Source organism: Calypte anna, chromosome 1, assembly GCF_003957555.1.
Source record: "Calypte anna isolate BGI_N300 chromosome 1, bCalAnn1_v1.p, whole genome shotgun sequence".
Lineage (NCBI taxonomy): Eukaryota > Metazoa > Chordata > Aves > Apodiformes > Trochilidae > Calypte > Calypte anna.
The window spans coordinates 7,626,098-7,640,044 of NC_044244.1; the positions used below are offsets into that span (position 1 = coordinate 7,626,098).

At 42.3% G+C, this 13,947-nt stretch overlaps 1 protein-coding gene across 2 annotated transcripts; it reads left to right on the plus strand.

Moving 5' to 3' along the window:
- The first annotated feature begins 664 nt into the window (after nucleotides 1-664).
- SUV39H2 (suppressor of variegation 3-9 homolog 2) lies at nucleotides 665-11,703 on the plus strand. Of its 2 annotated transcripts, none has more exons than XM_030461069.1 (6): nucleotides 665-715; nucleotides 1,982-2,106; nucleotides 3,087-3,758; nucleotides 5,488-5,634; nucleotides 7,098-7,227; nucleotides 8,582-11,703. In XM_030461069.1, exons 1-6 carry the CDS (start codon nucleotides 697-699, stop codon nucleotides 8,689-8,691), a joined length of 1,203 nt encoding a protein of 400 aa, XP_030316929.1. In that variant the 5' UTR covers nucleotides 665-696; the 3' UTR covers nucleotides 8,692-11,703. The 2 variants fall into 2 exon arrangements, with proteins under 2 accessions (XP_030316929.1, XP_030316921.1); XM_030461061.1 differs by having other exon boundaries at nucleotides 682-715; nucleotides 1,961-2,106.
- The last annotated feature ends 2,244 nt before the right edge of the window (nucleotides 11,704-13,947 follow it).

Here is a 13,947-nt window from a genome sequence, read left to right on the forward strand (position 1 = left end):
ATCCCTGGGTATTTCATCTCTAAGATAAGTAAATAGCTCGCCAGTTCCTGTGTGAAAACCTCTAAAAAGTGGTATGGGAAAACCCAAGGTGTGGTTCTGTCAGTGCAGTCCCGCAGCCCTTACAAAGCTTGAGCACCAACGAGTGGCTCAACACCTTCAAGGGAAATTTCATTGTGTGCAATGAAATGGGGGGGAGGGGTAAGGGATTTGGGGATAACTTGAATGCTGCATTAATAAGAAACACCTGAGAAGTGTGCTGTGATGAGAGGCACTTTTAATAAAAAGAAGTCTAAACCCTTCCCTCGGGGCTCACTTTCAAACCCCGTGGCTACCAAGCAGCAGCCTGCCCTGCTGCCCTCTACTTCCCACCAGACCGAAAGGAAACCGCTTGAATCGTCGCCTCACTTTTCACTCTTTTTTTCCCCCCCGGGTTCCCCGCTACGGAGGTGCCGCAGGGACCGAGCCCGCAGGTGCTGAGGCGGCCGCGTTGCCGCCCGAACCCTTCGCGCGCCGCGGGGCGGGGATGCCGCTCGCGCTCCGAGGCCGCGCGCAGCTCCTTCCGGCGGAGGGGGAGGGGGGAGGAGCCGCGCGGGCCCTGAACCCGCGAGTGCCGCTTCCCGCGCGCGCGGGTTCCCCCTTCCCCCTCCTCCCCCCACTCCGTTCCCCTCCCTCCCCCCCCCCCCCCCCCCCGCCAAGATGGAGGTCTGGAGAGGAGGTGAGGGAGCGGCGGCTCGGGCCGGGGCTGGGGACGGAGCCGCCAGCAGCGCCTCGCTCGGGCCTTTCCTTCCCTCGGGCCTTTCCCTCCCTTCTGCTTGCCCTGGCGGGGCGGAGAGCGAGGGAGCGAAGAGGCCTTCCCCCCATCTTTCCCCGCGTCCGCTCTCGGTGGTGGGGAAGCGGCTGCCGCTTCCCTTTCGCCAAACTCCGCTGCAGCCCCCAGGATTCTGTCCGCTGCCCCCAGCCCCGCTCTCAGACACCCACCCCGGCGGGGAGGGCAGGGGGTTCCCCTGGGGTCTCTTCCTGCTGCCTGGGAGGGAGGAAGGGGAGGGTGGTGGAGGAGAGCGGGGAGGCTCCTGAGGTAAAAATACGGAGGAAGGTTAAGGGGGGGGGAGGCATTGGGAGAGGCGCTTGGGGAAACCCTGGGGGGGCCACGGGAAAGGTGTCCGCCGCCCCCTTCCCGCCCACCCAGACTTCTGGCGGCGCGGGCCCGAGGTGAAGCCCTCCGGCGCCGGCCCTTCCCCGGCCGAGGGGCTGAGGAGAGACGGGGCCAGGGGGGGTTCTGCGGGCTGGCGGCGGGGCCGAGGCGGGAGATCCCCGCATCGCCCCGGTCGGCAGCGGTGGGAGGGAGGCTCGGGCTGCGCGGCTGCTGCTCTGCACCTTGTCCCGTCCCCATCTCCCCGCTCCCGCCGTGTTTCCCGGGCTCTGGCAGGGAGCTGGCTGCCCCTCTCGCCGTCCCGTTCAGCCGAGCGTCGCGTCCCTTTAAATCCTCCTGGCTGACAGGGCACCCGCGAGCCTTCTGGAAGAGCCCACTGTGGATCTTTCCTTTTCCAGTCACCCTGCCTGCATCGCAAGTGCTCGATTCCACTTGACTAACTACAGATATTTGGCGGTCTTATTAAAGAATGAAGGCTTCATTGTCGCCGTAGCTCAGTTATGGGGTGATTTAGTTGGAGGGAAATCCTCGATTCTTAGCGTGGCTTTCACCTCCGGAAGTCTCTCTGCCGTCCAAAGTGTTTGTTGTTTTTTATAAATGTATGTGCAGTACAGAATAAAGGTCCAGGAAGGGAACGTGTTTCACTTAACCCGTGAGCGAGGGGTTGAGTTTGACCCTGTGAGACACTGCAGCGGAAGAGAGCAGTGGATGCTATCAGAAATGATAATGTGGGGACTCTGGGATAAGGCGTAATGACGTCAATTTAGCTGAGACATTAAATAGGATTCTTTACCAATTTTCTTATTGTAGCTTGGTATGTGCCATGTCTAGCTTCACTTGAGACCCTCCAAGAATTATGTAGGAAGGAAAATCTCAGATGTAAATCCATTGGAATCACCAACAAGAGTCTAAAGAGATATGAGGTGGAATATTTGTGTGACTACAAGGTAGAAGAGGTAAGAGAAACACAGACCAATTTGATCGCTCTTTCAGCTGAAATTTGGAAGTGAGCCAAAGGTAGTTTTGCTCATAATATAAAGTAGCAGGCTGTGACGACAAAGCTCTTGTTGTCATCTAATGAAGTATTTTTTAAACTTTGAACTGTAAACAGCAGTATAAATGCTGCTTTCAGGATGCTGGAGGAAGGTCCTTTTCTGAAATACAGAGGTAACAGAGTTTGAAATGTTTCACCCTTGTGTATCTAGAAGTAAAGCAAAACGCTGATGCTTGGAGGTTGTAGCTTGGTATGTATTATGATGCTTATCTTTTATTTGCAGATAACAGTGTATTTCTCTCTTGACTGTTGTAGTCTGTTTAATGAGGGGTGAGGGCCATGTGCTGCAACTGGATTCCCGTGGCTTGATCAAGCCAATGAAATTCAGTCTCAGGATTTGGCCTTGTTACAGTTATTTGTCCTTTTAAAAATAAGTCCAAAATGTATGCTTATTGATTATAAATATAAAATAACATTTGTTTAATTGATTACTCCTTTGTGAGGGTGGTTGATATGACAAATAGTGTTTTTTAGAGATTTTTAGAAGTTCAGATTTCTTTTTTTAGCTCTTTATGTGATACAACTACGTTCTGCTTGTGCGTGAGTCATGCAGCTAGTTAGTTTAATTGGTTAACAGCCTTACCAAACTAGCCTCCTCCAGGTATAACATTAGCCATCAAAGTTCCTCCCAGCTGTTTATTTCTTTTCCCCTAGATATTATATGTAAAGTATCCAAAGTTGTGCTGTAAGTTAATTTTCAAACGGAAAACTTGAGTTTCCTCTTTCTCCCCAATTCTAATTGTTAGGAGGACATCAAGACCTTCTGCTCTATATGGCGTTTCTTAACTCCAGAGCTCTTTTGTGTTTGCCTGTGCACTCTGTGATGCTGGATTTCAGCAGAATTAAATGTGGCTAAATCTGTATCTGTTTCTGTATTTCAAGGGCACAGAATACTATCTTGTGAAATGGAAAGGATGGCCAGAATCTTCAAACACTTGGGAACCTCAGAAAAATCTGAAATGCCCAGTGCTTCTTCAAAACTTTCTTACTGACAAGAATGAGTACTTGTCTCGAGTGAGAGAAGGCAAAGCACTGAAAGTGAGAAACCATGTTAAAGCTTTGAAACCAGCAGTTGCAGATTACATTGTGAAGAAAGCAAAGCAAAGAATAGCTCTTCAGAGATGGAAAGAAGAACTCAACAGGAAAAAGAATCACAAAGCAATGATTCTGGTAGAAAACACTGTGGATCTTGAAGGCCCTCCTATAGATTTCTACTACATTAATGAGTATAAACCTGCTCCAGGAATAAATGTACTAAATGGAATAACAACTGGCTGTGAATGTGCTGACTGCCCTGCTGAGAAGTGCTGTCCAAAGGAGGCTGGCTTTATTTTGGCTTATAATAAAAGAAAGAAGTTGAAAATCCAGCCAGGCTTGCCCATCTATGAATGCAATTCATTTTGTAGGTGTGGGCCTGACTGCCTTAATAGGATAGTACAGAAAGGCACACCATATTCTCTGTGCATCTTCAGAACCAACAATGGCCGTGGCTGGGGAGTGAAAACTCTCCAGAAAATTAAAACCAACAGTTTTGTGATGGAGTATGTTGGAGAGGTATGTATTATCTTATGTAGAAGAATTAGTAACAGCAAAGGAAATGTTGAGGAAAATATGGATGAGTGGTCTTTCAGCATTTAACACTTCTTGACTTGTACTATATAATAGGCAATTCTGCTTTTCAGTGGAAAAAGAAAAATTACATTGTCCACAATGTCCTCTATTCCAAATCAGCTGTAAAAGGTTGAATATAAAGATACTGCTTATCCTGTGTGTCACTAAAGGATTACTTGATATATGTCCTAATAGTGTTTCTAGAGGCAAACCCTTCTTTTATTGCAGTTGTATTCTTTATTCTTCCCTGGTACTGTATTTCTTGCCCTTCTCTGGCAGAGTTGTTAGCAAACTCACCACCCAGTTTATCAGTCCCTTTCTGTCTTGTCTGAGCTGTTAAAGTAGTATTTCCAAACATATATATTACTCTTTTTTAACATAAAGAATAAACATTATCTGTTTACTCGGGTGTCATTTCAAAGAGAACTTGCATGCTATAAAATGCAGGCCTTGAGTTAGTCTTTAAGTTTTATGTTGCCCTGTGTTTATCTGGTTCAGCCTCAGCTCTATTTCAGGGCTCTTTACACCAGTAGCTCTTGGTTGCCTTGCTGATCCAGTCTGTTGTATTTCTGCCACAAATCTGCCTTGCCACCAGGTTGACTCAAAATAATTCTTTCTGTCCATTCAAACAAATGTTTATGGTCCTTACTGTATTTTCTCCATCCTTCCTTCCTCAAATCTTGTAACTTCTTGTGTACATACCTTTCAGTCTTCTAACTTCTCATGTTCATACCTTTCATGTAAACATACAAGAGGTCAGTAACTCAGTGTATCTGTTGTGGGGTTAATGCAGATGATTACTGTGATTTTTTTGCTTCAGGGAAAGACTGTTTTTTACACCTTTCACCTGAATCTACTTGCCCCCTCCTGCTGAATAAGTTCGTAAATCTGATTTGTCAGATTTTGGGGATTATTTTTTTTTGTCCAGTTCCACTCACTCTTGCTGCCAAATTGTGACTGCTGAGTCAGCACAACAGAGTACATTCAACTTAAGGGACAGCAGATGAAATTGGGTAAGATGTTTGTTGCTTCTGTCAAAAGTGACTGTAGTTTTTCCCTTGGGGATTTTCTGGATTTCTGTCTTCTTTTCATGCTAGCTTAATTGCATAGGTTCAGCCTTGTGAAGTGATGTATCTGTCTATGTTGTCATGAAGAGGTTCTCTTACCACTGTCAAAATTAGCAGGAAGAGATTAGCAGGAGGAGGTGAACACTGCCCTGTAAATGTTACTGGGTTATAAAGACCTATTGGTCTCCCTCTGTATAAAGGGAGAAAGTTGAAACTTAGTTTAACATGAAAGAAAGCTTTCTGGATCTAATGAAAAAATCATTTGTATAGAAACTTTAAATAGAAACTGTTGACTGTATCTATCATCATCTTTACTCTCAATAGAAGGTGTTGATTAATCTTTTTTTCCCTGAGGTAAGGTAGTGCTGTGCCTCAGCTGTAGACAAGTTACATCCAGAGAAGCCTTAGTTAGTATCTAATTAGTCTAGCTCTGTGTATATATTCTTTTTTCATTAGAGATGGAATGCTGTGTTTGAAATGGACATCAAAAGTGAATGTGGTATTTTTTACTAAGTGTTGGGGTTTTTTTTTTCTAAATTGGTTGTGATTTTTCTTTTAATTTAGTTAATAATATGATGCAGGTTTCTTTTTTCCTTTTTTTTTAGGTGATTACAAGTGAGGAAGCAGAGAGACGAGGCCAGCTCTATGACAACCAGGGAAATACATACTTATTTGATTTGGACTATGACTCAGATGAATTTACAGTAGATGCAGCTCGATATGGAAATGTGTCCCACTTTGTTAATCACAGCGTAAGACCTTGTTCTGTATACTAAGAGTTTGGAGAATTATGCTAACTGTGCCAGAAATATCTTCTCTGACTGTAAATATTTTTTTTTCCCCATTCAGTTTTTCTGGAGCAGTTTGTTTCATGCCAGGGCTGTGTTAGGTGACACAACAGATAGAATGGAATACTCAGTCTTACCCGGACTAACTACAAAAATCTGGGAATGAGATGCAGCCTGGCATCTGATAGGACGGGGGTTGTCACTGAATCTGAGGGTTCTAGACAACCCAAACAGGATGGTTTGGGTGTGGGTTTTTTTGGCAACTCAAAGGCTTGACTTGAGATAAGTGCTTCAAGTTACAATTTACAATGAGTAAAGAGAGAGGGACTTTAGGAATTGTTGCATTATTTTGTAGCAAGACAGGATTGGGAGGTTATGCCCAGTGTCATCCTTCAAACATTGGTACAAGACAAAATGAAAATTCCTGTGGGGTTTGTTTTTTTTTTATCTCCCCTGCAAAAGACTTTTTCTCTCATGTTAACAAATCTAAACTTGCCAAAGAACTGAAAAGTAAATCTTAAACAGGAAGTTTTTGTAGTGCTTCATTTCCTGTTCAACTGAAGTGTCTAAAGCAAGAAGGCTGAGCAGCATTTGTAAAGATTCCTGAACTAAAATTATTATTTCTTGTAATGCAATCTTTGTGAGGTATGAAATATTCTACTATTACAGTAAATTCAGGTCTTCACATTTGAGAGCTGCTGCTGATTGTATTTCATGCAGGCTTGAGAGGGAGGGTGAAGAACAGTTTTAGAAAAGCAAATTACTCTTCATTTTTGGAAATGGGACTGAAATATTGTCACTCTTCTGTGTAAACTTAAATGGCTGACTTCACTTCTGATTCCTTATCATATGTTTTATTGTTAAAGAGTAAAAAAGCATGCAGAATTTCTTAGTGTCCCTCCTGCCACCCAGTCCCTAGCAGGTAATTCATAAGCCAAGCATGTTAACAAATGAAAATATAAATGTATTCATAATATGAAAATATTTCTGTCCTAGAATCAGTGCTTTAACCTCAATACAGAGTAATGTGTGTGGCTTGAAACTCCAGGTTGTTTTCTTATTTCATTTCAGTTTTCATTCTCTTTGAGAGTTTTGTTTGTAAATCTTAACCTCTGAATGTAGCTTTGTCATTTTTTGCTGTCATCTTTTGAAAGTACTACAGTTCTTTAACAGGCTGTTCCATATTAGCTTAATCTGCATACTATGTAAGGTTGTCTTCTCAAAAAGACTCTGAGGTAGGAGTCTCCTCATTTAACGCTGTTTCAGGAAGGTAGTTTTTTGATTTCAGAAGATAACTTGGTTTCATGACTACTGTCACCGAGAGAAGAACAAGTTCTTCCTTTCCTCTGAGCTTGGTTTACTTAAACACTTCAGTGAAACTTTGTGCATTTTTCCTAACAGCAACTGCATTAATTTTTGCCTTGCAGTGTGATCCAAATCTTCAAGTCTTCAACGTGTTCATCGATAACCTCGACTTGCGTCTTCCTCGGATAGCACTGTTCTCTACACGAACCATCAAGGCTGGAGAAGAGCTCACCTTTGACTACCAGATGAAAGGTCTGCAGATTCTAATGCAGTTGTTGCAGGAGGTTTGGGGCACCGGTGGGTTTTGCCTGACTGATGATAGCATGTCAGGTCAGACACTGCATCTCCCTGACACCTCTGTGGGTTCTAGAACAGGCGTTGCTGATGGACATGTAGAGCAGACAAATTGCTCCCAGAAGCTTTTGCCTGCAGCTCTTGTGTGTGACCTCCTTCAGGACTCCCAGCTCACAGTAAGGGGGTGTGGCTGGAATGTGTGACAGGGCAAAGGAATGGTCAGGCTACTGTTAAAAACCTTTCCTTTATTCAAACCAGCATTTCAGGTGAACTACTTTCTAAGTAATCTGCTTGTGATTGTTATAAAGGCAGCTGAAACAGCTGAGTGGTGTAAGGCACCATAGATTTGTCTGTGGATTCTGGTGTCTGTAGCTTCTGTTATGGATGTAGGTTCCATGGTAACAGATACTTAGGATGGAAGAAGGGTGGTCCAAAGATTTTTACAGTGAGAACAATCATTCACAGGAACAGCGTTTCCAGGAACATGGTGGAGTCCCCATCACTGGAGCTTTTCAAGATGCAAGTAGACAGAGTGCTGGATTATATCCTCTGGGCTCCATTTCCCATGAAAGGACCAGATGATCCTTTGAGGTCTCTTCCAACAGGGGCTGTTTGATTCTTTGATAACTGATCAGTTGATGGACTGATTATTGAGCAAGGCCAGGTTGGATGGGGCTTTGAGCAACCTGGTCTAGTAGAAGGTGACCCTGCCTTTGGTAGGGGTATTGGACTAGGTGATCTCTAAAGGTTCCTTCAACTCAAGCTTTCTACACCATCATTTTTATCCAATCCATTAAAAAAAATTCTTTGGGAGGTTTGCTGGCAGGAGTGTTGTGAATGTCAAACTTTGCCTGCAAACTGTTTATCCACAACAGCATTGTATTGTTTGCTCTGCTATTTAGTTTTCAGAGAAGCATCTCTATACTGCAGACCTGTACCTCATTCTTGTAGCAGTTCTCTTTAAGTACTAACAAATTTGAATCCTTAAAGCTCCTTTTTTTTTTTTTTTATTTCTTGTTTTTGACTTTTTTTGTGGTGGTTGTAACACTGGCATTTGAGGCAGGCTGCAGTCTTCACTGACCAGGGGTATGGATACAGACCAGAGGATACAGGAGTGGAGTCAGTTGAGTTTTGATGTGCATGCCAGGTGGTGTGTGTGTAGCTGCAACATGAGTGTCAGGAGAATTTGATTATAGCTTCATACATAATTCTTTTAAGAATCGGGGTGGTAGGAGGCTTTTGAAGCCATCTGAATACCTAGGGCAGTTTCAGTCTGTCTTTTAAAATTTCTTTGTCTTTCTTTGTGTCACAGGTTCAATAGATCTGACTTCAGACTCTGCTGATGGTCTTAGCCCATCCAAAAAGAGGATCAGAACTGTCTGTAAATGTGGAGCTGTGTGTTGCAGAGGTTATCTCAACTGAGTCTAAGTGTCCAAAATCACAAATACTTCGTTCTCTTTTAAATGTGTTTTAAGAAGACTCTTCTTTCAGGCATATATTCAAGTATTCTTGCATCTAATGTAAATAAATAATAAAAACAAGGCATTGCATTAGTAATCAAAATGGCACTGGCCAAAGAAGGGAGATGTAGTGTTTCAGGCAAATACTTAACTGATTATGGGGATTAAAAATTGATTTTTTTAGAACTGTTATTTAGGAAGCAGTAAAGCTAAGAAAACTCTCTAAAATGTACTTTGGTTTAAATATTTGAGTGTGAGCTTACAGCTGTTGGCCTTCTGAACTGATTTCAGTGGGATAAAGTGTTATATATTTTCTATACCTTGAAAAGCCCGGAGGCATTTGGTACATCATAGCTGACAGCTTTTTTTCCTTTTTGTTGTATAAAGAAAAGCATCAAGAGATTAGCAATAACATTTTTGGCACTGGGGTGAAGGATTAAGGACAGCCATCAGACTGCATCTAAATGAAGGTTCACAGGAACAGAAATTCTAAGATCTCCATTCAACTCCACGTGAGTTAAGCATTTGGTTTTAGCAGATTACAGGTGTAAGATCAAGGTCTCAAGTATTTTCAGCTGATGTTATATTATTTAGAAGTTTTACATAAAGAGGTTTTTTTCAATTGTTATGATTATTGGCTAGCATGCTATAGAAGGTCTGCAGTTCTACAGAGAATTGGTACATCCAGGGTTATCAGTAGTAACACACACTGTTTGCTTTCGTTGCAGAGATTTGGCAGTAACTGCCAAGATGAGTTACTGCCTGCAATTTGGAAATAACAAGAGAACAGGGAGAACAGCCCATTGTCTAACAAAGGTGTGATGCATTATGGAGATATGCTTAACTTGTCTGCTAGGTGCAGAAGTACCCTGGGAAATTATTTGTATTCACAAGTATTTTTGATTAGGTTTTTACATACTGTGACTTTTTTTATCTAGTGACTTTCAAGATACTAGGCCTGTTTTTTCTTGTTGCAAAAATGTTAACTTCAGTGAAGTTAGACTAGAGGTGAGTTCACCTATTTGCTGTAGACCTTTGTAAGAAGTTTTTGAATGTAAAGGCTGAGAAACGCACTGTTCTTCAGCTGCTTGAGTCTTTTTTTTTTTTTTTTTTCTCCTGATCATCTGAAAGTTGTGTCAGTCAGTTCATAATGTTTGCTAAGTTCTGCTTGGCTTCAAAAACACTGAAGAGCAGTTGAGGTAGGTTATGAGTAGAGTTACAGCCAAGGTCCATGCTCCAGGGATGATTTAAATGCTTTATTCTCATGGATTAAAAGCTTGTAAAACTGGCATATTGCTTACAAATAATGTAAATGTTGATAGGGTGAGGCAGAATATTGTTGCTCTCTAAATGGATGCTCCATAAATGGATGCTAGCTATGTATCATAGGTCAGCTAGTTACCTTTATAAGGTGCACAGCTGTTGGCTCAGGTGAATGAAGTCAAGTACCCAGCATATAACCGTTTACTTAATTTGTTAGAAAATGCCTTAAAATATCATGGTGATTACTAGCACTCCAAAAAAGAGTGTTTCAAAGGATAATACAAGTTGTTTGATGTTCACTAAGAAGCACAGTTGCATTTGCACTGAAGATCAGTCTCTTTGGCAGAAAGTGAAATTCTTATATGCTACAAGCCAAAATTGGTTTCACGGTGTGGGCCACTGAAAGTGCTTTGTAAGTTTTGTAATCTACAAGATGAAGAGATACAGGTGGAAATAGATACTTTATCTTGTTTAATGAATAGGAGAAAGTTTGCTTAGATTCAAAAGTATTTGAGGTTACCAGGCTCACCTGTACCCACACACTTGGACAAATGCTGAATCTAGAGGATTTCTACCGTGTTGTATCTCTTAATGATTTTTCTTATTTTTGGTTGTTGTTTTAATATAAAGTTGAAGTGGATCGTGGAGCTTTAATGTTAGCAAACTCTAAATGACTGTACACCATTTGGAGTCACTAGTGCTTTCATTTGCATGTAGCCCCATGCAGTGATGCATTCCACGTGGATGGAATCTGCAGTCTCCAGCTCCTTAATCCACTGCAGTCTGCAGTCTGTCAGTACAGAGTGGCTGCAGAGATTCCTCACCAAATCAGTTTCTCTGGCCTCTCCTGTGCAAGATGACACAGGACTGGTTAGAGGTCCTTTTTGTCCATCTTTGCCCATGCCCAGTTTGATTTAAAAATTGCAAGTAAAAGCATTTTAAAATAAAAGTCTTGCTAGTCTGCCTTTTTTTTCAGGGCAGCATAGGTTACCACCAGCACTGGAATAACACTGCTGTTCTTTAAGGATATGTGTGTTACCTCTTGTGTGATTAATAAAGGACCATTAATTTTCATTTTGGGAGGTAACAGTATTTTGTATTTATTCCAAGTAAACCCATGCATCCAGTTTCCAATTTAAAGCCTTCAACAGTATTTTTAATTTTAAATATTCGCAGTGCATTTGCATTGTAGTCAGTGAATTAGATCCCAGGGACACTGTCATTTTAAAACTCCTTTTACTGTTTCTAATGTGTGTGGGGTGAATGTTGCCAAATTGGACAAGGAGAAAAAGTTATTTTCAATTTCTTAAAAGAGCCTAATCCAGCCTAGCTGTTGCCTTTGTTTTGCTTTGTGGTCTCTTAGCATCATCATGGCTACCAGCTCAGTGTTGTACATGCACTTCTTGGAGACTGGTAACCCATGATCCATTCTTCAGCTCTTCTGGGTTTTTTTGCATTGAATTTTTTTTTCTTTTTTTTTTCTTTCTTGGTAGCAAAACTAAAGTTGCAAGATCACCTATAAAAAAAAAAGTCTTATTTATTTAATCTCAAATTTAAGTCAACCTTCTGGTTATTTCTAATGTATGTTTTAGGACTGTATACATTAGAATATGCAGTTTGTAAGCTCAGGAACATTTTCTTTTCATAAAGTGTGATCTCTAGTGTTGCTATCTTCCTAAAGTTTTTGATAAAATAAATTAAATTTAGTTTTTCTCTTGTTGTTGTCATTCTTAAAATGAAAAAAATAAAAATTCAGCCTGTCCAAATTAGATGGAGCAGTAGAATTTGCTTTAAGACTGCAACCTTTTAATTCCTGCCCTGTACCCAAACTTCCTAGCCCTATTCTGACTGTAGTAAGCAATCGTGAGGAGTAATCTGTTTCCTCTTCAGTTTATGGCTGATAAGAAGTGGTGTAAATTTATACTGTCAGCTTGCCTAAAGCAGTCTGGGTTCCTGGATATTTCAACACTTAAGTGCAGCCCTGAAGTTAACAGATAGAGCACAGTTAAGCAACAAGCCAACAGAAGAAATTCTGTTCTGGATAACTTTATTTGCAGAGGTAGTTACAACAAAGTTTCACTCACTCAAGCCTACAAAAATAACAACCAGCTGACAGACCAGGCTGGGAAATAGTACTGACCAGTCCCAGGACAGTGGAGAAGTCCATGGACTTGAGTATCTATAAAACCATAGATAGGTGATAGTGATTTTTCTTCTTTTAATCCTCCCTGCTCTTTCCCCACCACTGTTCCTCACAGCAGAACACTGGCTACAACATTCACAGAGCACTGAAGATGGCAGAAAGACTGAAGATGATGATCTTGGAGGGGAGCACGGTCATGTTAAAAATCCATTTAATTCTTTGGGACTTAACACCACATAGGTGGGAGACTCTAAGGACTGTTAGATGACTTCTGCTGTTCAGGCATGTTTGAAGGCACTGCAGTTTAACAAAAAACTGAATTACATTTGTACTTCAGAGGCTAAGAATTTTGGCAAACAGTTATGATGGCAGATGCGTGTGAAAAAGCTATTGTCATGATTTTAAAGAAGAAATCTAAACATGTCTGAACTTGCAGAGGAGGTAAAATTTGGTAATACAAGAGCTTTGATAAACATAACCTGTCCAGGACAACAGGTCAGCTTCTGGTCCTGTGTGCAGCCTCCTGCTGGTGGCTTTGGAACCACATGCCACAGGCTTTTATTTTCAAGTTGTTCTGAAGAACAATTCAGATCAAACCAAAACATAGAGGAGCTGGTGACAAGCAGTTTTGAAATGAGATTTAAAACATTAACAATTGTATTTCCAGGAGTTAAATCTGGAGCTTGCTCAGTGAGACTGCTTGAAAAGAACAACTTTTTTTTTTTTTTTTTTTTTTTTAAAAACTTCTCAGTAATTCTCTAATCTGTTCTGCAGTTGTTTTCAAAAATAACTGTAGTGAAAACTCAACATTAAAATGAAAATGCAACTACTGCACTGTCTGCAGTCAGGCTTGCCCACTAAAGCATGTCTGAAGTGCCACATCTACACTTATTTTGAATGCCTCCAGGGACAGCAACTCCACCACCTCCCTGGGCAGCCTGTTCCAGCACCGGACTACTAAGTAAAGAAATTCTTCCGAATACCAAACCTAAACCTCCCCTGGTGCAACTTCAGGCCATTTCCTCTAGGCCTGTTACTACTCACTTGGGAAAAGGAGCCAACATCCCCCTCACTACAACCTTCTGCCAGGCACTTGGTGACAGCAATAAGGTCTCCCATCAGCCTCCTCCAAACTGAACGTTCCCAATTCTTTCAGTCTCTCCTTACAGGACTTGTCCTCCAGAACCTTTACCAGCTTGGTTGCCTTTCTCTGAACTCACTCCAGCACCTCAATGTCTTTCCTGTAGTGAGTGGGACAGAACTGGACATGGTACTCAAGGTGCAGCCTCACCAGAATACAGAAACACAATCACCTTCTGCCAGCCACAATGTTCCTGATACAGGCCAGGATGCTGTTGGCCTTCTTGGCCACCTGGGCACACTGCTGGCTCCTATTCAGCCTGGTGTCAACCAGCATCCCCAGGTCCTTTTCCACCAGGCAGCTTTATAGCCACTTCCCCAAGCTTGTGGCATTGCATGAGGTAGTTGTGACTGAAATGCAGGACGTGGCACCTTATTAAACCTCATACAACTTCCCATTAATAAACCTGTCCAGATCCCTTGCAGGCTGCTGAGCCCAAGGGAGCCTCCAATAGCCACATCTCACACCAGGCCTCAGTTTTGGAAGATACAGTGAGGCACCTCCTCTGGTAGGCTTATCAGCTGTGTCAGGAACATCCTAGGCAACCTCTCCTTGGCTATGTTACATCTCCAGCTGACAGGGCACCACCACCAGCACAAGGGGTAGTGATTGTGAGACTCCACCAGCCACTTGTAAAATGCTTTGGGCTGCCTCCTTGTCCCAACTGGGAG